This window comes from Globicephala melas, chromosome 1, assembly GCF_963455315.2.
Source record: "Globicephala melas chromosome 1, mGloMel1.2, whole genome shotgun sequence".
NCBI classification, from domain to species: domain Eukaryota; kingdom Metazoa; phylum Chordata; class Mammalia; order Artiodactyla; family Delphinidae; genus Globicephala; species Globicephala melas.
In genome coordinates this window covers 170285230-170312935 of record NC_083314.1, presented here as the reverse complement: position 1 = coordinate 170312935, position 27706 = coordinate 170285230, and the positions used below count along the sequence as shown (strand labels likewise).

The window sequence follows — 27706 nt, the reverse complement described above, 5'->3', positions numbered from 1 at the left end:
GGTTAGCTGTGCTTTGGGGTGGAGATGATGTGATGTTTACAGTGTCACAAGTTTATAGGAGCTGCTCCTCCCGGAGGGACAGGGTCTCCGGAAAAAGGGTACAGATGGGGAAAAAAAAAGTTTCTCTAGTCCAGAAGTATTTGTCCCTAGGTCCATTTTACAGGTGGAAAAGTTGAGTCACAAGAGACCAAGTTAAATACCCAGGGTTGTAAAGTATTTAGAATAAGATGAAACCAGGCTTGTGTGGAGCAGGAGAGAGGGAAGAGGGTGGATGCCAGACCAGGTCTAGCCATTTTCCCGTCTGTTCCCAGGTCATCCCTGTCTTCCTAAGGACAGTTCCAGACCAGTCCTTCTGGGTGGCTGCTTCTGGTCAGCTTCTCACCTTAGCTTTCCCTGCCTCATTCCCAGAATCCTTAGCAACAGACAGGCAGTCTGAGAGGGGCAGGAATGCCCCCCGCCCTTGGTTGGGGCTGGTGCCTGTTTACCCAGCTGGTGTGAGCCCAGGCTGGGGTCATGGAGAAGACCCGGGAGGCCTGTCGTCCAGCTGGTGCCCCACTGCTCAGGTCTTCTGACCCCTTCTCTCCCCTTCAAGGTCCCCCTTCAAGAGGTGGCCCAAGGTGGGGCTTGGCCTCCTGGGAGAGGGGAGCTTGGCTCCTGTTACATCTCCTTCATGTCTCTGCTCTTTCATCTTTCCTGAAAAAGCAGAGGTGGCTGTGAGGAAAGAGGAAGCGCAGTGGAACATAGGAGCTGGTTAGTAAGGGGCAGGTGGCCGGAGCATGGGGTTTAGAACCAGAAGACCTGGTGCATCCCAGCTCTGTGAGACCTAGCAAATCACGTGCCCACTCTGAGCATCAGTGTCCCAATCTGCCAACTGAGGGCGATGGTCGCCCCTCCCTTGCCAGAGTCCTTGAGAAACTCAAGTGCAATAATGAATGTGAAAATGCTCTGTGGAGTCAAATGCAATATGGCTGCTGGTTGGCGCCATTATTTGGTTGATTCAGAAAGGTACATGCAACTGACTGGGTGCAGGGGTCAGACGACCCCGGGACCGGTATGGGCACTATGTGGCTCCAGGCACGAATCTTCAGTTCCTCTTATTGAACTGGGATAATAAGTCCTCTTCTCCCTACGGGGTCTCACAATAACCAAGGAAGATTATTCATCCAACTAGCATTTACTGAGCACCTGCTGTGCGCTAGGCTCTGGGCTAGGCTAGCATGTGGCTCCTGTCCCCAAAGAAAAATCATACTAGAAGAGGATGTGGGACTCAGAATCCTAGAGTGTCAGATATAATTGAGTCTAGTCTCCTCGTCTTACAGATGGGAAAAACAAAGCCTTAAAGAGGACCACAACCTTTTCCAGGATATCAGAAATGAGCAGCACCCGTTGCCACTCCTCCTGAAGCCATGGCAGACATTGCAAATCAATCACAGCACGCTTTCCATTAAACCCGATGCTACTTCAGGATCCTTCTCAACACAATGCTCCAGGCAGCTACCAACCAATTGACTGAAGTTGGAGGGTGAGACGAAGCTATTTGTATACCAAGCCTAAATTCTAACCGTGGGCTTGTCCAAGGCCATTTGGCCAGAATTAGCAATGCTGGGACTCAGATGCAGGTTTTCTCACCCACTCTGCCTCTCCATTTATTCCCGAAACCAGCTTTTGTTGAGTAACCACCCTCTGCTCAGCTTTGTACTAGATTTAAAGATGAGTAAGCCCTGCTTACAGGCTCACAGACTGGTGGGGAAGAAAGTCAAAGGGAAAACAATTATGCTCAGCACTCAGCCAGCAAACAAATGACAACCAGTGAGTTCCAGTATAGGGTCGAAATACATTGGGCTTCTCTGGGGATGAATGACATCTGTGACCTATGAGATGATGTGAGGTGTCGTAGGAGGGGCCATTGACCCTGATGAATGGTAGCTTGCAATGATGAGAAGGGGCAAAGATGGAACTAGGAGGAGTGGCTTAGGAGGTGGTAGGAGAAATTTCTAGGCTACTTCCCTCCAACTACATGCACTGGCAGGCCCCTATTGAATGCACTCATCATACCCTGCACTCCTTCACTCAGGACCTCATCGTGCTGCTCATTACTCAACGCAGTCAGTCTTCCCCAGCAAGACCAGAAGCCCTGATAGGGCAAGGACTAGGTGTCTTTTGTTACCAGCTGGAACTTGAACCTAGTCCTGGCACAGTGACTGCCTGGCTCATAGTAGGTACTCAGAAAATCTTGGATGGATGGATGGATGGATGGGTGGGTGGATGGATGGGTGGATGGATGGATGGATGGGTGGGTGGATGGGTGGATGGATGGGTGGATGGGTGGATGGATGGGTGGATGGGTGGATGGATGGATGGATGGATGGGCGGATGGATGGGCGGATGGATGGGTGGATGGATGGATGGGTGGGTGGATGGGTGGATGGATGGATGGATGGGTGGGTGGTCGGTCATGCAGCCTCTCTAAGCCTGTTTTTTCCTCTGCAAAACAGGGGAAATGGTGCCAACCTTATCAGGATGTTGTAGCAACTAAATAAGATGATGTGGCTAAAAGCCCTAGAACAGTGCCTGGCATTCAAAAAATCTTTATTGAAGGAATAATGATGACTATTTAAGCACAAGTGCAAAGACACTCTCGACAGATAGCTCCTGACAAGTGCATTTTGCATACTCTCTGCCAGGATGCTTAAAAGAGGAGGGAGCCTGGGACATGATTGTTAGAAACAAAACCCAGCAGTTCCCATCAGGACAGTAAGAACTCACTTGGGAAATCCTACACGTCCTTAAGAACGTGGAAGGACAGAGCTAAGCATTAACTCTGTGTAGACTCACCTTTCTTAGCACTTTATACATATTAACTCATTTACCCCCGACAGTGACCTTGGTGGTAGGCATTGTTATTACCCCCATTTGTCATCTGGGGAAACCGAGCTACAGAGAGGTGAAGTAAGTTGCCGAAGGTCACACAGCCAGGATGTGGTCTGACTCCCAAGGCCACTCTCTTAACCACTTGAGAAGCACCCAGTCCAGTGGAAGAGACAGAGCTGTACTACTGGGTAGCAGTTACCAAGGGCAGGGACTGTATCTGACAACTTTCTGTCCCGGCGGGGTGCCTGTGACATAGCAGGTTCTCAATCAGTGTCTGTGGAATGAATGGGTGAATAAACAAACAAATGAATGAATGAACCTTAGAGCAATGTGCCAGGCTCTAATCATGGTATTAGTAGACAAATGGCAGGGGTTAGTGCCTAAATCACCTGAGTGAGTGACCATGTCATTTCTCAGTGGATGTCATGGTCAGTTTTAAAGCTCACCTAAGACATGCGCTTTGCTGTCCATTCCTGTCTGTCACTACCCACTAATGGCCTTGTCGGTTATCCCTCCGATCTTAACCAGAGCCCTCTGCTGTCACTTCTGTCCTTGTAGAGCAGGAGGGAATCCGGGTGGCAGAGAGGGCCTGGTGCCAAGGAGACCATGCTCGACTCAAAGCTGGAAGTGGAGACTTTGGCCCAGGCATCCGTTTGGCCCTGGGCAGTCACATCCTTCTCTGAGCCTCGCTTTCCTCATCGTCACGAGGGGGATAATAATCACACCCCATCACGGGCTGTTGTGAGGTGCACCTGTGGCCACGCTTAGGAAACAGAAGCAGGTTGTTCCGGAAAGTTGCGACTTACAGGCTGATTTCAGGAGCAGGTGGGTCAGTCTTGAAGGCGGGAGCGGCAGGAGACCATGGGAGGTATGAACAGCAGCCCGGTGCCCTGTCGGCCCCACAGTCCACCTCCCCTCCCGGACACGCTGCCTGAACTGTCCCCATTTGATGAACTCCCGGGATGAAGGCCTCGTGTCTTCCAGGAGGGAGCCTGCTTTGGTGCACGCAGGTGCAGTGTACATTTTGACTCCCTGGCAAAGACGCATCCTTGGCCTCTCCCAGCGTGAGCTGAGTTCAGAGGGAACGAGACGCAGCTGGGGCAGAGGGCAGATGCCAGGAGCTGGGCAAGATCTGAGACCCTGAGCAGGCGTCCTACGGGGCCTTGGGGCAGCTCGGGGAGCCACATGCCTGGGGCTGGGTGAGGGCAACAGGAGGACCCTAAAAATGGAGCAGGGAGCTGCCCGGAGCAGGTTTTTTCCCTTTCAACTTTCTGCCAAGGAGCAGCATGGCCATGGGCTCCACACGGCCCACAGAGGAGGTGCTGCCAGCCCACCGGGCACCTGTCCCAAAAGCCTAATAATTACGGGCTCTCGATGGGCAGTCAGCTCGCTGATTGAGAGTCCTTGGGGAGAAGGCGCTGCTGAAACAGTGAAATACTCGGAAGGAAACACTGTTACTCCTTCGCAGAAGCAGAAGCTCTCACCCCTCATGTTCACGCAGGGCTCTACGGGGGGCAGAAGAAACTGCTGGCAGGTCCTCATTAAATCCAACCTCCTCTCTCCACCCTCACTATCACCACCCTGTCCAGCCACCATCACGTCTGCCTGTTCAAATCACAGGCCATTTCACAGCCCTGCCGAACACCCTCCATGGGTTTCCCATCTACTTTCTGTGTCCACGGGCCTGAGGCTCAGTCTCCCACTCTTTTCCCCTTGTTCACACCTCTCCAGCCACAAGGGCCTCTGCACTCCTCAGACACACTAGGCTTCTTTATTTACTCCTGAGGAAGGGCTTTTGCACATGCTGTTCCCTCTGCCCGGAATCCCCTTCCCTGTGCTCTCCCCATAACCGACTCCTTCATGTCCTTCAGGTCTCAGCTCACATGTCACCTCCTCAGAGAAGCCCTCCCTGACCACCCCAGCTAGAGTTGTCCCCCAACTCAGCACCCTCCAGCACATCACCCTGTACTTATTTGATAACTTGTTTATTATTCATATTCCTCATCTGATTGTAAGCTCTACAAGTAGGGACCTAGCTTGTCTTATTTGCTGCTGTGTCCCCAGCAGCTAGAACAATGCCTGGCACATAGTAGGGCTTCATGTCTGTTGAATGAATGATCCCTACTAGGAGGGATCTGTAATGCAAGCAACATTTCTTTTTTTTTTTTTTTAACATCTTTATTGGAGTATAATTGCTTTACAATGGTGTGTTAGTTTCTGCTTTACAACAAAGTGAATCAGTTATACATATACATATGTTCCCATATCTCTTCCCTCTTGCATCTCCCTCCCTCCCACCCTCCCTATCCCACCCCTCTAGGTGGTCACAAACCACCTAGCTGATCTCCCTGTGCCATGCGGCTGCTTCCCACTAGCTATCCACCCTACGTTTGGTAGTGTATATATGTCCATGCCACTCTCTCACTTCGTCACAGCTTACCCTTCCCCCTCCCCGTATCCTCAAGTCCATGCTCTAGTAGGTCTGTGTCTTTATTCCCATCCTACCCCTAGGCTCTTCATGACATTTTTTTTTCTTAGATTCCATATATATGTGTTAACATACGGTATTTGTTTTTCTTCTTCTGACTTACTTCACTCTGTATGACAGACTCCAGGTCCATCCACCTCACTACAAATAACTCAGTTTCTTTTTATGGCTGAGTAATATTCCATTGTGTATATGTGCCACATCTTCTTTATCCATTCATCTGTTGATGGACACTTAGGTTGCTTCCATGTCCTGGCTATTGTAAATAGAGCTGCAATGAACATTTTGGTACATGACTCTTTGAATTATGGTTTTCTCAGGGTATATGCCCAGTAGTGGGATTGCTGGGTCATATGGTAGTTCTATTTGTAGTTTTTTAAGGACCCTCCATACTGTTCTCCATAGTGGCTATATCAATTTACATTCCCACCAACAGTGCAAGAGTGTTCCCTTTTCTCCACACCCTCTCCAGCATTTATTGTTTCTAGATTTTTTGATGATGGCCATTCTGACTGGTGTGAGATGATATCTCATTGCAGTTTTGATTTGCATTTCTCTAATGATTAATGATGTTGAGCATTCTTTCATGTGTTTGTTGGCAATCTGTATATCTTCTTTGAAGAAATGTCTATGTAGGTCTTCTGCCCATTTTTGGATTGGGTTGTTTGTTTTTTTGATATTGAGCTGCATGAGCTGCTTGTAAATTTTGGAGATTAATCCTTTGTCAGTTGCTTCATTTGCAAATATTTTCTCCCATTCTGAGGGTTGTCTTTTTGTCTTGTTTATGGTTTCCTTTGCTGTGCAAAAGATTTTAAGTTTCATTAGGTCCCATTTGTTTATTTTTGTTTTTATTTCCATTTCTCTAGGAGGTGGGTCAAAAAGGATCTTGCTGTGATTTATGTCATAGAGTGTTCTGCCTATGTTTTCCTCTAAGAGTTTGATAGTGTCTGGCCTTACATTTAGGTCTTTAATCCACTTTGAGTTTATTTTTGTGTATGGTGTTAGGGAGTGTTCTAATTTCATACTTTTACATGTACCTGTCCAGTTTTCCCAGCACCACTCATTGAAGAGGCTGTCTTTTCTCCACTGTGTATTCTTGCCTCCTTTATCAAAGATAAGGTGACCATATGTGTGTGGGTTTATCTCTGGGCTTTCTATCCTGTTCCATTGATCTATATTTCTGTTTTTATGCCAGTACCATACTGTCTTGATTACTGTAGCTTTGTAGTATAGTCTGAAGTCAGGGAGCCTGATTCCTCCAGCTCCATTTTTCTTTCTCAAGATTGCTTTGGGGACTCCCCTGGCGGTCCAGAGGTTAAGGCTCCGCGCTTCCAATTCAGAGGACGCAGGTTCAATCCTTGGTCAGGATCTAAGATCACACATGCCACGCTGTGTGGCCAAAAAAAAAAAAAAAGATTGCTTTGGCTATTCGGGGTCTTCTGTGTTTCCATACAAATTGTGAAATTTTTTGTTCTAGTTCTGTAAAAAATGCCAGTGGTAGTTTGCTAGGGATTGCACTGAATCTGTAGATTGCTTTGGGTAGTAGAGTCATTTTCACAATGTTGATTCTTCCAATCCAAGACCATGGTATATCTCTCCATCTATTTGTATCATCTTTAATTTCTTTTATCAGTGTCTTATAATTTTCTGCATACAGGTCTTTTGTCTCCTTAGGTAGGTTTATTCCTAGATACTTTATTCTTTTTGTTGCAGTGGTAAATGGGAGTGTTTTCTTAATTTCACTTTCAGATTTTTCATCATTAGTGTATAAGAATGCCAGAGATTTCTGTGCATTAATTTTGTATCCTGCTACTTTACCAAATTCATTGATTAGCTCTAGTAGTTTTCTGGTAGCATCATTAGGATTCTCTATGTATAGCATCAGTAAAGCTGTCATTGTTAACATTTCTAAGGTCATGCAGAGAGCAGGAAGCAGAGACCCAGGTCTGTCTAAGTCCCCACTGTAACGTCTGTGTTATTAAAACAGGGGTTATAATCCTTGTTTTACATACAAGAGAACAAAGACTCAGAGAGGTGTGCTTCTGTGCCTAGAGACCTCAGCCAGGAAGAGTTGGGGCTGGGATTTGAACCCAGAGTGCTGCTTTCTCTACAGAGACAGGGCTGACAGGAGGCCTGGGCAGCTGGGAGGTTGGCCAGGCCAGGCAGCGGTCTGTAATGCAAGGGGCTTTAGGGATGGACAGAGGCTGTTTGGTTTGGCAGCAGGGTCCAGGATGCAGGGCACATCCCCAGAGAGAGCAGACCACAGTAATAATAATATCTAATATTTATTGAGCACTTACTGCACGTGTGGCAGTGTTCTAAGTGCTGTGTGTATATTAACCATCGTTTCAACAACCCTAGGAGGGAGGTAGCATTACTATACCCATTTTGCAGATGACAGAAGTAACCGCAGAGATGTTATGTGACTTTTCCGAGGTCACCCAGCTAGAAGTGGTCCATCTGGGTTAAGCTCGGGAGCTAACCACTACACTGTACTGCCTCTCTGAGAAGACAAAGCCAGACAGGGCTTCAGAGCCCTCAGGTTCAGGAAGGGGCTCCAAGCCCAGCAGAGTAAACGAAGCCTGCAGCCTGGGGCCACCGGATTCTGATCCTCGGGGCCCTGACTGATCCCAGTCCCTTGGGACTCTAAGTCTGGTCAGATCTGGAGGCTGAGTCCAACCTCCGTGCAAGGTGCCCAGGCCCTGGAGCCAGGCATTGGGGGTGAGATGGATCCCAGCTCTGTGATCCCCCTGCTGCGTGCCCTTGGCCAGGACAATCGACCACTCTGAGCCTCACCTTCCTCGGCTGTGAAACAGGGCCAGGAGTTGATCAGGATGTTGTAATGGGAGGAGAGGAGATGACGGACATGAGCCAGGCTCCACCCAGCCTGGAGCCCGACCCCTTGATGAGCTAGCGGTGGGTGGGGGAAAGCAGATGGCTTCCATCTCAGTTTAAATCCCTGCTCTGCCACTCACTGAATCAGTGATGTTTGGCAAGAGACTTACCCCTCTGCCTTATCCCCTGTAAATGAGGATAATTATAGTATAACTTGAGATTATATAAATTAATCCACATAAGGTACTTAAAATAGTACCTGGCCCAGAGTAAGCGCTAAGTGTGAGCTGTTATTTATCAGAAGATTACAGATGTTAAAATAGTAGTTCTGGCCTCTCTTGTAACCAAGGAGACTCTCTCCAACTGGGTTGCCTTGAGGTCAAAGTAAGTTAGGAAGCTGTGCTCTCAAACCCTCACTTGGTGACAGCGTGGGCCTTCTCTGCAGGCTGCCCTTCCCCAGAAGTTGCCTCCCCTCTCTTCATCTCCAGTTTTCTCAAGGATTAGAGTCCTTCCCTCTGGGTGCTAGATCTAAGGGCTTGTCAAGTTTATGAGTTTTCAGAGCTGCTTTTCGTGACAACCAGGCCTCCCCATTTTTATAAGGACTGAGATAAGGGGAGAGTTTATGAGATTAGAGGGTTGTCATCATCCCCTGCTTTGATGTCCGTCTCTCTCAGTTTCCTTCTCTTTCACAAAACCAAAGCACAAGGTGGGAACAGCAGCTCCAGGCCCCGTAAACACACTGTTCAAATAAAGGAGACATTTAGAGGAAGGTCGAAGTGCCCTTTAAAGGTGTTCACTCTGAAATGACCGCGTCTGGGCGTTTGTCATGAAGTGTACCGGCTGCTACAGCCGAAGATCACTTGTTCTGCAGATCTTGCTGTTGGCTCATAATTTTCAGCTTTTGACCTGTTAAAATTGAAAAGGTGTGGGAGTTTTGTAAGCTTTTGGGATAGGAGTGTTTTAAAGTAACTCTTAAGGAAGACATCTATCTTTGGGAAGGTTTGGGATCAGTTAGCCTTGAAGGGCCCTAGTGAGCAGGCTAGTCTCCCCAGGTCCCTGCTCTGCCATGGGGGACTTTATGATCCCGGAATGTTCCAGTCCAGAGACTGAGCAGGCTTCTTCCTGATTCTCTGTGGGTTCACAGGCTGTCAAGCCGTAGGCAGAGCTACTTGACCTGCAGGCAGTGGGCACGGGGCATGGGTGGTAGCTCACTGCTGTCCGCCCCTGCCTGCCTGTCCAATTTCATATCCTTTACCCCTGCACTCACAGGCTCAGGGTTCCAGCTGCAGGTCTCATATCTCCACACCTCTGCATGGGCTATTCCCTCTCTGCCCAGCATGCCCCTCTTTTCATTCTTTTGCCTTGTCCTTCTTTATCTTCCAAGACAGCTCAAGTGTTTACACCTCCAGGAAACAACAGTGTTAAGGTCCTCTCCTCTGGGCTCCCAGGCCCAGCACTCCTCCCCCCACTCCACACGTCCCCTGGCACTGGTCATGCTGTTTGGAAACTGCCTATTTACTTGGACATCTTCCCCACCAGGCTGGGAGCCCATTGAATCTTGGAAGAGGTGAGGCCTGGAAGAGGTGAGGCCATGAGACACCTGGTCTTTGGACTCAGAGGTAGTGCTCCACTGCTCCCCTCCCAGCGCTGTTACTGGCTGTGGGTGGATTAGTTATCCTCACAAAACCTTAACTGTCTTCTCTATAAATGGGAATGTCACTAGTACCTGCCTTGTAGGATTGCTGTAAGAATTGTTGATGAATGTACACTCTGCAGTATTAACTCTGAATTTTCCCTACAAGGTAAGTCCTATTGATAGACCCATTTTCCAGATGAGGACACTGAGGCACAAAGAAAAGTTAGGTAACCTGCCCAAAGTCAGTGGTAGAGCCAGGGTTCAAGGCCAGTTGGACCCTGACTCCAGAGCCTGTGCCCCTAACCGCAGTGATGCACAGTCCCGCCCCCATAACTTCCGTGAAGCCGTCGGCCTGCCACATAGTAGGTGCACAATAGATGGCATGAATGGTGGTTGTTAATAGCTCAGTTCATTTTTAATGATGGAAGAGGTGGAACTGGTTTCAGCAAAGGAGGAAAGGTTCGAGAACTAAGGAAAACAGAGAGGAGATGGGTCAGAGTTGAGACAGGGGAGTGGGTCAGCTGAGGCCAGAGCAGGAGGGCTGCAGTGCGAGGAGGCGAGGGCCCGGGCAGGAAGGTGGGAGGGAAGGACTGAGGGCACACGGCGACCATTTGAGCACGGCACAGGACCACCACTGGCTTCCCTGCTTTTAGAGAATAAAAACCCAGACTCCGTCAGTGACCACATACAGCCATTGTCACCTTTCTTGTGTTGTGTCCCCACCTTTCTCCCACGCAGCCCATGCTCCAGCCACCCTGCCCTCCTCCTCGCCCCTCCATGCCTTTGCACACACTGTTCGTCTGCCTGGAAGGTCCTTCATCTCTTCTGGCCCTGATGGACTCCTACGTATCCTTTAATACGCAATTCAACTGGCCCTTCTTCTGGAAAGTCTGCTTTGATATCCTAACTGATCATAATCACTCCCCCCTTCTAGACAGTGATCATCAAGGCCAGGGACTGTCTTATTCCACTCTGTGCCTAGTGCCCAACAGAGGGCTGGGCACAAGGTCATTACTTAGAATGTTGGGCTTTTTTAACTGAATAAGTCTGTCCTTAATTGAGGGCAGGCCATGGTGAGACCACACACGTGATCTCAAATCCCCAGTATACAGGAGGGCTAGGACATGGAGGTAGAAGCTGAGCAAGGTTAAGGAGAGAACGCATTACTTCCCAGAGATCCAGGCAAGGGGATGCTCCAGGGCAAGTCAGGCTCCAGAACTCTGCTGTGTGCCTAGAAAATGCTGCCTGGAGAGTTTGAACCTGGGACTCTACTCCCAGCTCCTCCAGCACCATCCAAAAGGAACTGCAGATAGAAAACCAGCTGGACGCCTCAGATATCCTGTCCACGCTCACTCATTGGACCTCCTTAAAACGTGGAGCTCAAAACTGACCCTGCCTGAGCAGCAGGGAGGATGCTGGGCTGTCACTCTCCTTCTGCTCGTACAGCCTAAGACCACATTGGCTTTTTCAGCAGCTTTGGCTTGTGGTCAACTCAAACCCCCAGATCTTTTTCACTGGATGGCTGCCAAGCCACATCTTGTGCATTTGATTTATGGCTTGGGTTCGCTGAGGCTCACTCCTGCTCCCCAGAAGCCGACGGGAGAGGGGCAACGATTTCTGTACCCCTAGGAGGGAGAGCGACTGCAGGCTCCCCAACCCAGGAGCCTCAGTGTGAATGTGGCCAAGCTCCCCTTCTCCCTGTTTGTGTTTCTTAATCCCTTCTCCTTGAGGTGCCAAACGCTGGGACCTCTTGAGTGAGGTTTTCTTTAGCATCCAAGTCACAGGCCGCCGGGGCTTGAGCAGACCAGTCTTCTGGGTTACTGGGGGGAAGCAGTAGTTCTGGAAAGCACCCAGAAGGGCAGAGAGAGAGAGGGGCAGGTGTTGGAGGCCGAGGCTCCTGAACTTGGTGTCCGTGTGTCCTGGGGAAGGCAGTTCATTGCTCTGAGCCTTATTTTCTCATCTGCAGAACAGGGGTGACAAATCCTGACCTCATGGCATTCTTAGGACAAAAGTGCCCAGGCAGCAAGTGTGTTCGCAGACATAGTGGTGTCTGGGGTCAGAGACAGCTGGGGCCAAGCAAATGGGTGTCAGGCACTTGGTGATGTCCTGCTCTTACCTCATTACATGGAGAGGAACCGAGGCCCTGAGTTTGTACCATCTTTGCAAATACTGTTCCCGCTCATTCTTCTCCTCAGGGATTGCCTTTTAAATGCTACCTTTCAGAAAGGCCTTTCCTGACCACACTCCCTAAGGTGACCCGCTGTGGTCCTGCCTCAGCCCCCGCTGTCTCCTTCGTGGCCATCGCAAATCGAGTAGAGTATTTGTGTTTGTCCACTGCTTCTTTCCCTCTGTTGCTCTCACTAGACCCTCAGCTCCATGAGGGCGGGGACTGCATCTTCCTCGCTCACCACTGTCCCCTCCGGCCCCAGCACGTGGTCAGGACACGGTGGAGTGTGAACAGTGACCATCAGGGACTTCAAAGATGTTCCTTTGGACCCTGGCTGCAGACTCTGATTGTGTTCAGCGAGCGAGGGGATGCGTACAGAACCCAAAAGAGAAGCACGTGTACATTTCCCTCTGCCACGAACAAGGTCACTTCCCCTCCCGGGGCCTCAGTTTCCCCAGCTGTAAAATGAGAGACTGAACTAACTCCTTTCTCTCAAGTCCTTCAAGCTCTAAAAGACTCTTAAGTCGACACAGGAAGGGGGAGGAAATTACATTGAATTGTATTGCCTGTTGGGTTGAAAAAAACAACTTCTGCCAGGAAATCTCTCTTACTCTGTCACTTTCTCCACTGGCCTGGAAAACACAGCCGTGCACAGGCCCAGGCCTGCGGAGCCCACACCGCAAAAGTCACAGGCCCCCTCCTGACCTGGGCCCGGGCAAAGGGGGCCCCTGAAAGGTGTGTGGCAGCCGCTTCCCGGGGGGTCCTGGGGTTTGTTGCCTTAACCGAGCTCGCAGAGCAGGTAAAAGATTCCAGACATGTTCTCCACTGACAGCTAATTGTGTCCTTTATTAATGACCATGGCTTTCTTGGGGCAGGTGGGAGGAGGTAGGAGCCCAGGGGGCTCCCTCAGGTGGAGCTGATGACCACGTTTCTGGATCCCATATAAGGGGAAGGGCTCCATGAGGTGACCCTGAAAATGCACCCCCCCCCCAGCTGGAGAGGAGAGGGGGCTTTCCCAGGCTCCCCAAGCCCCAGTAGGGGCGGCTGGCGCCAACAGGATGATGCAGGGATTTTGGAATCTGGCGGCCCAGGTTCTAGGTCCTAAGCCGGCCTCTCAGAACACAACACCAAAGTCCAGTGGATGGCCTGAAGCAGGGATCCACAAGGGGGGGGCTATGGCCTGCAGGCAGCTTGGGAGATGCTCCCAGCTCCATCCGGCCATCACCCCCACTCATGGCATGAGGACCCGTCCTGACAGGCCCTTCCTCAGTGACCTACTACACCACCTGTCAATACAGCAGCCAGATGTGCCGGGGGACTCAGGCCTGCCCTGCCAGATGTGTCAAGCTCTCCGAGCACATCCGGCTTCCCCTCGGGCACATCATGATTATGATTTAACACTCGCTTCTCCAGCCTGTGTGAGTCCTGAGGCTGGGAAGCTCCGCCATGTTGATCCAGCTTAAGGTCTGGGGGCCTGGAGCCCACTGCTCGTCTGTGGGGCTGTTTTCTCAAGGACCCAGTGAAGACCTTTCCAAGCCCTGTTGCAGTGACAGCCTCGAGCTGGAGGGGGGGCTTTTGTGGAGCTTTATTTGTTCCCCATTTTCTCACTAGGATCCCATGTTAGCCTGGGGAGGAAGGTGGGGAGTACAACATTAACCCCAATTATAGATGAGAGATGTGAGGCTCAGAGAGGGATGTAGTAAAGAAGTAGCTCAGCTAGGACTTGAACCAGGCAAGGGAACCTCACGTACAAAGGCCCTGAGGCTAGAGGAGACCTGATATACTCCAGGACAGCCAGGAAGCTAGTGTGGCTGCAGTGGGGTAGACAGGGAGGCTTCTAGGAGTGAGTTCAGAGAGGTAAAAGAGATACAATTACAACAAGAAGAATAAAAGGCCTAGGGATGGATTTAACCAGAGAGGTAAAGGGGGCTTTGTAGGCTATTGTTTTTTACTCCAGGTGAGGTGGGAGCTGCGGAAGGGCTTGGAGCAGAGAAGCAACACACCGCTGATTCCTGTTCTCCAGGATCCCTCTGGCTGGTGTGTTGAGAGCAGGCTGTAGCCAGGGGAGAGTGGGGAGGTCGGAGGGCAAGGGCGAAAGCCAGGAAACCAGTCGGGAGGCTACTGCAGTGAGCTGACAGCTACTGCTCCTCTGCCCCTCTTTCTTCCCTTCCAGTCTGGGTATCAGGACTCCTGGGCTGCAGCCCCAGCTCCATCAGCCACTAACTTGCTGTGTGACCTTAGGCAAGTCACTGTCCCTGTCTGGGTTATGTATTCTGTAGTCATAAAATGAGGAGCTTGGACCAGAAGATCGTGAAGGTCCTTCTGACTTCCAGTGACCCAGACCCCACCTGCTTCTCCAGGCTTATCTCCCACCTCTCCCAGACTTGAACTTCATGCTTCAGCGACCCTGAACTATTTGCAGCTACACGCACACACACACACGCACACGCACACGCACCATACTACTTCAGGCCTCCGTGCCTTTGCACTGGCTGCCCCTCTGCCTGCAGTGCCCTCTCCCACCGGCCACCCGGACTATGGAGAGCCTGTGTTCTTCAGCAGCTCTCAAGCTTGCTGGCATCTCCTGCACAGCCTCTCCTTGACCCACCCCCGACACACACACCCCCACCTCACCCCACCCCGCTTCCTCAGTGTTCCAGGGCACTTCCACAGGCCATGCTGTTCTTTAAGAGACAGTTGATGGGGGCTTCCCTGGTGGCGCAGTGGTTTAGAGTCCGCCTGCCGATGCAGGAGACGCGGGTTCGTGCCCCGGTCCGGGAGGATCCCACATGCCGCGGAGCGGCTGGGCCCGTGAGCCATGGCCGCTGAGCCTGCGCGTCCGGAGTCTGTGCTCCGCAACGGGAGAGGCCACGGCAGTGAGAGGCCCGTGTACCGCAAAAAAAAAAAAAAAAAGAGAGAGACAGTTGATGAAGTGGATGTAGACTCGGAACTGGCTTCAAATCCCAGCTGCATCTCTGGAGTTGCCTAATGTTTTTGAGCCTCTGTTTCCTCTGATAATTATACTTCCTACTCCCAGGGTCAAGGTGAGGATGCAGTAGAATTGCAAAGCGTGTACGTAACCCAGCGCCTGGCACGTGGTAACTGTCTGGAATCTGGGAAGCCAGATTCCAGCTGAAGAGAAAGAGCCGTCGCGTGAACAGAGGTGGCGGCAGGGGGGTGGGCGTACCCTGGACAGTGTGGCCCCAGATTCCTGGAATAGCCCTGGTCAGGAACCCAGGACGGCCTCCAGTAGCCCCATGACCTGAGGGCACTCCTGTCCCCCTCTCCGCTCACCTCCTCCATCAGGGTCTGGTCAAAGCTGCCTGCCGGCAGACACACCACACTTAGAAACGTCCTTAATTGCTTCACCATAGTGGGGAGTCACCCTGCAGGCAGATAATTAAAAAGTTCAGAGCTTGATTAATTGGGAGGAAATTGGAGGAATGGGGCTGCCTGCTGGGCGGGCAGGAGCCCTCAGCCCCCACCGTGAGGATGGCAGGAAGGGAGGTGGGCCAGAGCCGGGACTGGGGGCCTGACGTAGTATCCAGGGGCTGGCGAGCCGGGAGTACATCGCCCTTAACCCACCTTCACGGCCGTGGGGTTCAGGGTCTGGCTCCCGCAGGCGTCTGTGAGCTCGCCCCTCCGCACCTTGGGGCCTTCTAGCCTGCTGTCGAGTGAGGTGTTACAGAGGGCCTGCTCTGTACCAGGCAGTGAACAGGGCAGGCATGGGGGCTGCCCTCATGGAGCTCACACTTGGGCAGGTGGGATAGTGGGAGGCGGGGAGACAGACGTTAACCAAATGCCAAGAAGAGAGCCCGCTACTGGGGGCCCCGGATGAGCCCTGGAGTCTCTGACATGGTCAAGAGGCCTAGAACACAGTCTCCAGTCCACACACAAGCTGGGTGACCTTAAGCACAAGATTCCACCTTTCTCAGACTCAGTCAGTCAGTCCACAAACACTTCCTGAGACCCCCTGTCCATCACCTCTCAGCCAGACCCCGGGGCTGAGAGGTGCCAGACGCTATGGGCACCCACTGCCACCGGGCTCAGGGCCTTGTGCAGGGGCAGTCACACCTGTATAGTCATGCAGGAGCAGAGGCGAGGGGCTTCAGGAGCACAGAAGGGAGGCCCTAAACCTGGCCCTGGAGAGGGTGGCATCCCAGGAGAAGGACCCAAAGGAGCTGGAGCTGAGATGTGAAGGGCGAAGAGGAGTGAGCCAGGCTGGAGCTGGGACCGCGTAGCAGGCAGAGGTGACACCGAGCACAGCCCGTTGGGGAGCCGGAAGCTGCCTCCTGTGACCCGAGCCCAAGGCTCGGCTGGGAGGCTGTGGGAGCTGAGGCCGGCGAGGTGGACCCTGACGGGGAGGCTGAAGCGGGCGGGACGCGCCACAGGCACAAGGGAGCCACTGAAGGGTCTTGAGCAGGGAAAGGACTTAGCAGCCGGCTGCGTGGAGGCTGGCCTGGGGAAAGCCCTGGGTTCCCCTCTCAGGCAAAGAGGAGGCGTGTTAACACAGCTCCTGCCTTCTGACTTCTGTCGTCCTGCCAGCTGCTGGCAGGGATCCACAGAGCCCGGGTCCCAGCAGGGGCAAGTGGGGGGAGCCTGGGCATGTGGGGGAGGGGGACAGGATGACTGACATCCCCTGGGTGGTCCCAGTAGGAGCTGCCACAGCAAGGGGATGACCCTGAGGCACTTCCTGGACTTAACCTGGAAGGGCAGGGCCCCCTTGAGGGAGGAAGGGCTGGTCAGGGAGGGGCCCCCTTCATCAAGCTGGAACACTGAGGGCCTCGGAAGCAATGTGAGAGCGTGGACTGTGGGGACACAGGCTCTGCCCCTATGTCTCTGAGTGACTTTGGACGAGGCACTTCCTTTCTGTGAGCCTCAGTTTCCCAATCTCTAAAATGGGAATAGCACCTCCTATCGCACAGGATGATTATGAGGACTGATGAGGTTATGGGCTCCGGAAGCTCCTGGCCCAGCACCAGCAGGCACACGTAGACACACGGTGATCAGAAGCTCCTCTTTCCAGCCCAGGAGCTTGTCGCCTGCTTCCAGTGTGGCTTTGCCCCTGGCACAGATCAGCACCCTTGCCCAGCCCGGCTCAGGGGTACTGACTCCCCTGGCTTAACTTCAGCAGCAAAAGCAGGAAGCGTGCAAAATGCAAAAGACACTTTGCATGAGGGAGACCCCAAAACCCCACCCACTCAGCCACAAGAACACCACAAGCTCAGCCCTGACAAACGCTCAGCATAAGCCCCTAAAAACACACAGATCAGTTCTTCCACAGTTCAAGGAGAATGCAGGGCCCAGGGCTGGGTGCCTGAGCCTGTCCACAGCCAGAGTCCCGAGCCTGGAAGAGGCCACAGAGATGGTCCCAGCCACAGCCAAAGGAGGCAGGAAGTGGCCTGGACTCACAGAGCAAGGGACTGAGGGGGCAGCCGAGCCCTGGCCTCCCCCCTCTGGGCCTAGGACTCTTTTCTCTGTCCGAACGCCTCTCCCCGACCCACATCCAATACTACCTGGAGATCCCAAGGCAGGAAAGTAAGCCAGCTGCCCTTCAAACCTGGCACTGCTGAGCCCAGGACCACTCCCTGGCCCCTCCGCCCGCAGTGGCCAACAGTCAGCCCTGGTTGAAGACAGGCGTCCCAGACTCTTGCTCAGGTGTAACCTCTAACAGGCAGGGCCTGGGCCTTTTGTCTGCATGACTCAGTGCCTAGTACACAATAGGGGCTTAATAAGCACCTCTTGAATAAATTCATAACTCACCATCTCCCCAACTGGACCCACACTCCTGAGGGCAGGGACTATTTCTTCTTTGTCTCTCTATCCCTGTGCAGGTCTTAGCACAGAGCAAGTGGTGGGCCAAGAAAGAATGTATATAATAAAAGCAAACACTTGCATAGCCCTTAATATGAACCAGGCGGGCACTATTGCAAGTGCCTTCTGTGAATTAACTCGTGTAATCTTCCCAGCAAATATAAGAGCAGTGTCATCATTCCCCCCATTATATAGACAAGGAAGCCAAGGCTCAGAGAGTGAGGTGACCTACCCAGAGTCACACTGTTAGCAAGAGGCAGGCTTGGGATTCCGCCCTGGCAGCCAGCTACACAGTTCATACCCAGGTTCAACTTCATCAAGTTCTCGGGAGTGGGAGCTAGACTGTGGTGAGCCTGCCTCTACTCAGAGCCACAGACAGAGCCCTCTGGTCTACAGGACCCCCCAGGAAGAGAGAGAAACTCCTTGCCCACCCTGGAGGCCTGGCACACTGGGCCTGACAACATCTGAGTCCACTGTGGCACCAGGCATTCTGGGGCTTAATCCGGAGTCTCTGGGAGGCGAAGGGGGAGCACAGCCGCAGGCCAGCCAAGGAGGCTTCGAGGATCACCCGGTGCCAATTAGCAGCCCCGCCGTGCCAGGGCCAGATGGAGCCCTGCCTCGGCCTGACTCATGGCTCATTCGGTCAATTATCACCTATCCCCGGAGCCCAGGGGGAAGGCCAGGAGAAAATCTGTTTCCCCGTAATCCTCTCTCCTCCTCCCGGCCGACTGCCATCCCTGCCTTCGGTTGCCTGGCTAAGGGCTCTGGGCGTCTGCAGAAGGCAGGTGCTGGTTGGCTGCTTTGGCTCCAGGTCCTGGGTTTGGGGCCCAGGCTTTGGCTCCACCTTGCTGAGTGACCCCAGCAAGCCCTGTCCCCTAAGTAGCCCTGACAAGATGGTCTCCACTTGTGTCTCCACTCAGCAACTTGATAATTTTGTGTCCTGGAACCACAAAGACCTGGAGTCAAACCTCAATTCTGCCACTTAGTAGCTGCGTGACCTTGAGGCATTCACTTCACCCCCTCTGAGCCTCACTTTCATCATCTGTAAAATGGGGGTGATAATGGTACCTACTTCCGTGGGTGGTCATGTGGATTTAGTGAGAGAACCCATGTAAATCACTTGCACTGGGCTTGGCACCCGGAAAGCACATAATAAGTGGGAATTTTTATTGTCCTTGCATGCTGGGTGAGTAATAATACCTAACATTTATATAGCGCTTGCTGTATGTTCTAAGCACTTTATGTATGTTAACTTATCAAACCCACAGCTCCTGCCCTCAAGTTGTTCACTGTCCAGTTAGGAAGACAGACCTGCCTTCATTCGACAAACTGAATTAACTGAGCACCTACTATGTGCCATACCCTGTACTAGGTGCTCAGGGTGTAGAGATTAAAGCCCCAGCCCCTACTTAAACCAGGGTTCACCAACTAGTGGATGGTTACATATGGGTGAGGTCCAGTGGTAGGATGGGCTGTGTTTTGGTGGCTTGGATCACAAGAACTGACTCTGGGCATTTCTTCCCAACTCAGTATTCAGTTATCTTAGATTGGTAGCATGAAATTTGCCCTGATGGGAGCATTTTCACCATAGAAATTGGCAAACACAACAAATCAGGGCTTTCCCCCCCTCCCCAGCCATTTACCAGCACACAGCCGTCCATGGAGTCTGAGTTGTGTGCTGTAGAGAGTGGAGGGCAGGCCTCCCAGAGGTGCACATGTCAGATTCACCAATCCAGCAGGGCAGGAGGATGGGAGAGAAGGACATTCAGGCACGGAGAACAGTGCGTGTGCAGCCAGGGCATCCAGAGAACTGCCAACAGAAGGGAGAGGTGACAGATGGGGCTGAGAAGCATTCAGGAGGGTTGTCTGGGACTGAGGGCATTTCTGGGATGCAGAACTTCCAGCTTGAAAACTGGGGACAACTTGGTCACCCTCGTGGACAGGCTGACGGGAGGACCCGTGGGGAGAACATTGAGAGGTGGAGAGGGATCTGAGCATCAATGCAGCCTGGTGAAATTGACATGATAACAGCGGTAACAACCTGGCATTTACTTGGCCAAGTATTTTCTACCCCACTTTCTCATCTGATTCTCACAAAACCCTATAAGGGGTATATTCGTTCACTCAGCAAATGTATATTGAGCACCTGCTATGTTCCCACTACTCTGCCAGGAGCTAGGGAACCAATGAGAACCAGACAAACCCGGTTCTTCTTTTCCTCTCCAGGTACTTCCAGTGCAGGGTGAAGACAGATGGCACACAAGACAGACGTAATTGTTTTCTAATACAATTACAAATTGTGATGAGGCTCAACGAAGGAAACAGAGACTAAGACTGAGGGGAGTGGCAGGAAGGGTCAGGAAGACCCCAGAGCCACCTTTGCAGGGCTAGGTGTGTGCATTCATTCTAAGTATGCAGGGAGCCCCTGGTGAGTTTGAGCTCTGATTCATTCTCAGTCAGATCACTCCAACCACTGCGGAGGATTGGCGGGGAGGCAGAGGTGGAGCAGGCTACCCATTCAGAGGCTCTCACTGCATCTACACCACGCAGGTATCATCAGCTACCTTCCCGGAGGAGGAGACTGAGTCTCAGAGAGGGCGGGAGACCTGTCTGAGCCCACACACCTGTCAGAGGTGCAGCCACCCAAGTCTGTGACTGCAGCTCTCATTGTTTTCTTACCACTTCTGTACAGGAGACTCAGGTGTTGGCAGGACGGGGTGCCTTCCCAGCTGAGAAGCTAGGAGCAGCGTGACCCCTGGGCCCCTGGGCAACGTGGACGGGGGAGCTGCCCCGGACCCCTCTTTGTGGGAGAAGAGGTGGCTGATGGGAGCTGAGGCCCTGGCACACCCTAGTCACTCAGTACACCTGGGATCAGAATCTGCCTCTGCTGGTAAAGAGCCGTGTGTGTCTGCTCGTCTCTGGACCTCAGTTGCCTCAAATGTCAAACAAGGTAGCTGAGCTGGATACTCCCAGCTCTCACTACACCCATCCATCACTCACTAGGTACCTGACCTCGTATTCACAGTTTACAGTCCAGCCAGATAATTACAGATTTGTAAGTAATTAAAGTGGGAAGCTCAACCCTTTGTGGGGGCTGAGGGAAGACTTCCTGGAAGGGGGTGTACCTTCACTGTCTTAAAGGGGTGTACGCGTTTGCCTGATGACAAAGGGAGGGCATTCCAGGTAGTCAGGGCAGGAGAGACACAGGCCGGAGGTGTATGTGTGAGCCTGGGTGGCACCATATGTGGTTGACTGTGGAGCATCAGGCACAAGGCTTGGGGTGGTGGGCACTGAGAGGGGCAGGTGCCAGCCTTGGGGTCCTTAGGACCCGGAGGAATTTAGGGAGCTCTTGTGGATTTTTCTTAAGTAGCAGTTTTATTGTGATATAACTCACATACCATACAATTCACCTATTTAAATTGTACAATTAAGTGATTTTTAGTGTTTTCACAGAATTGTGTAACCATCACCACAGTCAACTTTAGAACATTTTCATCACCTCAGAAAGAAACCCCGTACCCATTAGCAGTCAGTCCCCATTCCCTGCTCTCCCCAGCGCCTGGCAACCACTAATCTACTTTCTGTCTCTATAGATGTGCCTAGTCTCGACATTTTCATGTAAATGGAAGCGTACACTATGTGGCCTTAGTGTCTGGCTTTTTTCATGAAGCACAGAGTGTTTTCAAGGTTCATCCATGTTGTAGCATGTATCAGTACTCCATTCCTTTTTATGACCGAATAGTATTCCATTGTATACCATTGTGGATTTTTAAATGACACAGAAAGGTTTGTGCTTTAGAAAGCCGGCCCTGGAGCGTGGGCAGGAGGAGGCCAGATGGCCGTGAGAGGCTGAGGAGTGGGTGGGAGGAGCTTTCTGGATGCCCATGGGGGTGGGAGGGCCGCAAAGAAGAGCCAGGACTGGGCCCTGCTGAGGAGGAAAGACCTGGTAATTGATGGGCTGCAGGGGGTAAGGGGAAGGACGAGGCACCCAGGGTTCCTGGTGACCGGGTGGAAAGCGACACCACTTCTCAAGACAGAAGAGCGGGTTTTATGAAGCACAAAGATACAAAAGATACAGAAAGCGTAGAATGCCCGGTGGGAGGGCCGCGTGGTGGCCGGGCAGTACACCTAGTGGAAAGAGGCAGCCTGGCGAGTCAAAGAGGGGCCAAGACATGGCGATGGGAGAGGACAGTCGGGAAGGTGGTCCAGATGGAGGGGCTGGAACAGCGTGGAGGGGAGAGTGGGCAGCCACCCACCAGCCAGGCCCGCGGAACCGCCAGCAGATGGAAGAGGCGTGCTAAGCTGGGCAGGCTCTCGCCTGAGAGGGAGCCAGGAGGATCCCAGTCTTGGGACCAAAAGCTTCTGGCATCTATCAGGATAGTCCTAGACCCTCACAGGATCCCTGTGTCCCCATTCTACAGCAGAAGAAACTGAGGCTCAGAGAGGTCAACCGCTCAACTAGAGCCAGGGCTGCAGCCTGTGTGTCTTAACTAGACAGTGCCGAGATGGTGGGCTGCCCCTTCGTCCAGCCAGCAGGGAGAGGTGGGTGCCTAAGAGAGAGGGCAGGCAGGAGGACTCCGGGGTTCCAGGGCCAGCACGGCAGAGTGCAGAGAGCCCTGGACAGGCGCCCGGAGCAGAAGCTGCCAGTCCCTGCCCGGCACTCATGGACTGTTGGCCCAATGCAAGCCTCCTAAAGGCAGAAGAGTGTGGTGGTTAGGGAAGTGGTCTCTGCAGTCCGACCACCCGGGATCAAATCCCAGCTCTGCCACCGTAAGCCCACATCCTCGGAAAGTTGCTTCACCTCTATGCTTTCTTTCCCCCATCAGAAAATGAGGGTGACAACATTACCTCTGTCATAGGGCTGGGTGAGGCATCGATGAGTTACTGTGGGTTAAGTCCTTAGAACGGTGCCAGCATTTAATAAGTACTCAATAAATGTTGTCCAGTCCATATTTACACTCTGAGCCCTGGTTTCTGTACGATGGATGCCCGAGGCACTCACTGCCATCCCCCTCTTTGGTGTCACCATAGCCTGGTTGGTTGCATCAAAGTACTGTCTTTTCCTTGTCTGGCGGCTCCTTAAGGACTGGGCTGAAGCCGAGATCTTCTCTGAGATCCTGGCAGGGCCTGGTCAGGGTGGCATCAGCCAGGGCTGCAGGGTTAGGAAGGGTGCCACCTTCTGGAAACTCCCTCCAAAAAGCAGGCAAAGTAGGGCCCCAGGGGGGTGGGGGATTCTGTTTTCTAGCACCCTAGGGGGAACTGTCCTTGGCTTATTTACTGGGACTTCCCTGAGATTGTAACTGCAACCCCTGCCTGACCCTGGGCCAGGCCCTGTTCATCACATACAATCCTCATGGCTACTCTATGGGGTAGATGCTCTCTTACCGATGAGAAAACTGTAGCTCAGAGAGGTTGAACTACCTTTCTGAGGTCACCCAGCAGACTGGTACGTGAACCAGATACAGTTTAATAATGCCAGGAATTGTTTAGGCAGTTTTGCCTGAATAACCAATGTAATCCTCATAACAACGCTAGGAGGTAGGTACTATTGTCCCCATTTTACAGATGAGGGAACAACTTAAGTGACTTGCTCAAGGCCAGATGGCAGGGACAGATTGCTAGGATGGGATTTGCTAGGCAGCTTGCACACTAACCACCGTTCCTCACTGCCTTTCTACTTATGTGATCGCCAAAGCCCAAGCTCCTTCCACCTCAGCAGGCGGCTTCAGGAAGTATTTATGGAGCGCCTGCTCAGTGCCAGGTCTATGCTAGGCACAGGGAAAGGAGCTGTGGTTCAGACAAGGCTCCGATCCTGGGGGAGCCGAGGGCATGGCCAAGAGATCCCCTTGATGAATAATTATGGCAGGGAGGTAAAGTACCCTGAACGCAAGTCATGTAAGACCGAGGAGGGCAGCATCTCTGAGGCTGGAGCTGGTTGAGGAGTTGGGAGGAGGGTGAGTTGCTAAGACTTGGACTTGCAAGATAAGCTTGAAGACTGGGCCTGGAAAAATGATTTCGGGAAATCTGTGTGAGCCATTTACATGAGGAAACTAACACTCAGAGAGGTGGAGTTTCTTGCCAAAGGTCACACAGCACATGAACATGGAATGCAATCCAGGTGAGAGCCCCTGGCCTGTGGACAATTCAGCCACATTTCATCCCAAGGAGGAACTTGTCCATTGGAAAGCTCTTTCCTCTCCACCTCTCACTTACCCCTTGCTTGATCCCCCACCTGAGGCACCACAACAGAGCTGCGATTATGAACCCCAGTAAGCAGAAGAAGGCCAAGAAAGGGGCAGGGCCTACACCCCAGGCCTCCTGATTCCCAACCCAGGGTCAGGAGGAAGGGAAGGGTGGATTTGCACATAGGCCCACACAGGAGTGGTCACCCTAAGCCCTGAGCTTTAGAGCCTGAATCCAAATCCTGAGCATCCCCCCAGAGCAGGGAAGAAGGCCAAAGCCCATGGGAGAGCCCAGATTGCTGAATGCCCACCAAGTGTAAATACTGCTCTCCCCAGGCTGTCCCTGGTACTGCAAGCCCTCTTTATCTCAGTAAATTGATCAAACAGCTGCTCTAATGAACAGCTCCTATTCCCTGGGCACCTGCACCTTGCAAGACCTCATGCCATGTGCCTTACACACTTATGCCAAGTGCTCACAATAGACTGCAGAAATGTCTCTTAACATCATAGTTTTCCTAATAAAAAACCAAGTCTCAGAATGGTTAAGCCACTTGTCTGGGCCACACAACTAGAAAAAGGCCAAAGCAGCAGACCCAGGTCTGTGTGCTTCCAAAGCCAGCGTCCTTTCCTGCTCTACCACATCACCTCTCTACATGCCCCGTGCTGTGCTAGGACTTCTTTTTACTGTAATCATCACAATCATCTGGAACCCAGGAATCTAGTTACAAGAATCAGAGCCCAGCCAGCCATTAGTAAACAAGACTGGGCCATGAGCACTGCCCTAGACCTCTGCAGAGCCTTCAGACTAAGTCAGGATTGGTCCTAGAAGCTGTAGCACAGCCAACCTGGAGTAGACAAAGGATGATTGCTAGGGGCACCAGCTGAACCCATAGATAGCTTCAGAGACAAGAAACCAGGTAGCCTGAAACCTTCTGGGCGCAGCTAGGACTGCCATGTTGGGGCCTGGAGACCCCCAAGAGCTTCAGGAGATGGGGCTCCCCATCAGTGACACTGTGTGGCTGCTGTGTGATCCTGTGTGGCCACTCCGTGATGCTGCACCGTCCTTCCAAGCCTGTGGCCTGAGTCCTCATATGGTTTCCCCAGTGACTCTCCTTGTCTTCTCTCCAGGTTGCCCATCTGGAACCTTCAAGGCCAACCAAGGGGATGAGGCCTGTACCCACTGTCCCATCAACAGCCGGACCACTTCAGAAGGGGCCACCAACTGCATCTGCCGCAATGGCTACTACAGAGCAGACCTGGACCCCCTGGACATGCCCTGCACAAGTACGTCCAGGGCCCCAGAAGGGCGACGCCTGACCGAGTCCCGAGTCCCTGCTGAAAAGCTCAGAGCGAGGGTTGGGTGGCTCTCCGGCTATAGTTTCCTAAGTGAGGAGCAGCCAGTTACTTGGTGGGAGGGGAAATGGAAAACTGGCTGGAAAGGACCATCCTGGGGTAGTCATGCTGCCAACATGCAGACACCACAGAGCTGGCATCTGGCTCCTTATCCCCTTCTGCTAAGTCACGTGGAGTATGAAGTCAAGGTCTTGATTCACAAAGGGACAGAGAATGGGAAGTTGGCAGAAGAAGAACCAACACAGGTGGTGTCTGTGGTAGAAAAGGCTTCCTAGTGTTCTTTCCTGGCAGCAGCTGCCTGAATCACAAGCCAAGATTCTCCAAGAACAGGGTGACTATGAGGGCAATGTCACAACCCTGTATCAGACAGGAATGGCAGTCAGCTGCAAGTAGCAGAGAGCTGACCCCAGTGGCTTAAACCATAAGGATTTATTCTCTCACATAATAGAAACCCAAAGATAGGCAGCCCTGGGGGTAGTGTGGTAAATCCATGAACTTCCCTGAGACCCAGCACTTTCTTCTGCTCCTCCATCCATAGCATGTGGTTTCTACCCTTCAGGTCACATCATAGTCCAACATTGCTGCTGAAGCTCCAGCCATCACACACATTCTCAGCAGCAGAAAGAATGAAAGGGACAAAAGGACATGCTGCAGCTGTCTCTTTTCTTAAAAAAAAAAAGTCCTAACCAGCAATTTCTGTATATCAGTGGCCAGCACTTAATCACAAGAGGCTGGGAAATATAGTCTTTAGCTGGAGGTAGTTGCCACCCTGAATAAAATTGGGTTATAAGGAAAAGGGGGAAATAGATATTGAGTGGATATAATCCCCAACACAAAAAGACTGTTCCTAGCGAGGAACACCAAGGAGGGTGGAGTCCAGGGAGAAAGGTTTAAGCAGATGTGTGTACCAGGATGCGAGTTATATTCTAGAAGCCTGTCTGTTGAGTGGAGAGGAGAAAGGATTTGGAGGAAACCTTTTGGGAGGCCTAAGCTGGAGCCAGGACAGTGGGCACAGAGGGATCTCTTGGGGAACGTACCCCCAGAGCCCTCACTGACCGACACCTCTCCACCTCCCCAGCCATCCCCTCCGCACCCCAGGCCGTGATCTCCAGTGTCAACGAGACCTCACTTATGCTAGAGTGGAGCCCGCCCCGGGACTCAGGAGGCCGTGAGGATCTTGTCTACAACATCATCTGCAAGAGCTGTGGCTCGGGCCGGGGCGCCTGCACCCGCTGTGGGGACAACGTACAGTACGCACCCCGCCAGCTGGGCCTGACCGAGCCTCGCATTTACATCAGTGACCTGCTGGCCCACACCCAGTACACCTTTGAGATCCAGGCCGTGAATGGCGTCACCGACCAGAGCCCCTTCTCACCGCAGTTCGCCTCTGTGAACATCACCACCAACCAGGCAGGTAAGCACTTCAAATGCAAGCGCCCGGGGCAGCTCCGTGCCATGCTGAGCCAGATGGGTATCCTGCCAGCCCTTGTTAAAGACTCCTTCACATCTGTGGAGTGGTTTCCTCTTTTCCAAGGCTGTCCGTGTGATCCAGCCACCTGGGAGAGTGAGTGTTGCCTCTCTACTGTAGTGGCATATATAATAATTGCAGCGTTTGTTGAGCATGTGTTATTGAAGGTGAGAGTAAAGCTGCTGTAACAAAAGGGCCCACTGTTCGGTGGCTGAAAGAACACAGAAGCGCATTTCTCTCTCATGTAAGAGTCCAGGGGTGAGCAGTCCAGGTAAGCAGGGTAGCTCTGATCCACTTGGAGATTCAGGGACCCGGGTTCCTTCCGTTTTGTCTCACCAGCCTCCATGCTCCTTGTCTGCTTGGTTGAAGCTGAGTTGCAGTTTTGTCTGCTCTCTAGCCTGCAGGAAGGGGAGAGACAGAAGACCCAGGGCAGCAATTTGTTTTAAACAAGGCAGGCAGGAGTGGCCCCCGCCGCTCCTGGGCACGGTCCACTGGAAAAAGCGTGGTCACGGGACCTCACCGAGCCACAGAGGAGGTTGGGAGATGTAATCTCTCCCAGCCTAGCTCAAACCTCCATCACAGCAGAAGGTGGGGAGACAGACTTCAGTGGACACCTAGCAGTTTCCACATGTGCTTTCTCTGAACCTTCAGTCCCCTCCAGTCTAACTCCACCAGAACTCCTCTCCCCAGGCTCATCTGTAATAATCCTTTCTGTGACCCCATGTAGCACCCCCATCATCTGCCCCTCTTTCCTTTACAACAAAAAAAGTTGCCAAACAATGCCGTCTCACTACCTCCCCCCATCCCCTCTTCACTCCACTGTACTCGGGCTTCCGGCCCTACCTCTCCACCAAAGCCACTATCCTCAGGGTCACCTGGGATCTCCAGATGG

The 27706-nt window shown here is 52.4% G+C and overlaps 1 protein-coding gene across 3 annotated transcripts in view; it reads left to right on the top strand.

Annotated features, from left to right (window-relative positions):
- Positions 1–27706, top strand: part of EPHB2 (EPH receptor B2) — a 184457-nt gene that overhangs the window by 117400 nt on the left and 39351 nt on the right. For all 3 annotated transcript variants that reach the window (XM_060309824.2, XM_030875434.3, XM_060309817.2), the window contains exons 4-5: positions 25122–25277; positions 26425–26760. In XM_060309824.2, the coding sequence (XP_060165807.1) occupies positions 25122–25277; positions 26425–26760 (492 nt within the window). The remainder of the gene's footprint in view (positions 1–25121; positions 25278–26424; positions 26761–27706) is intronic.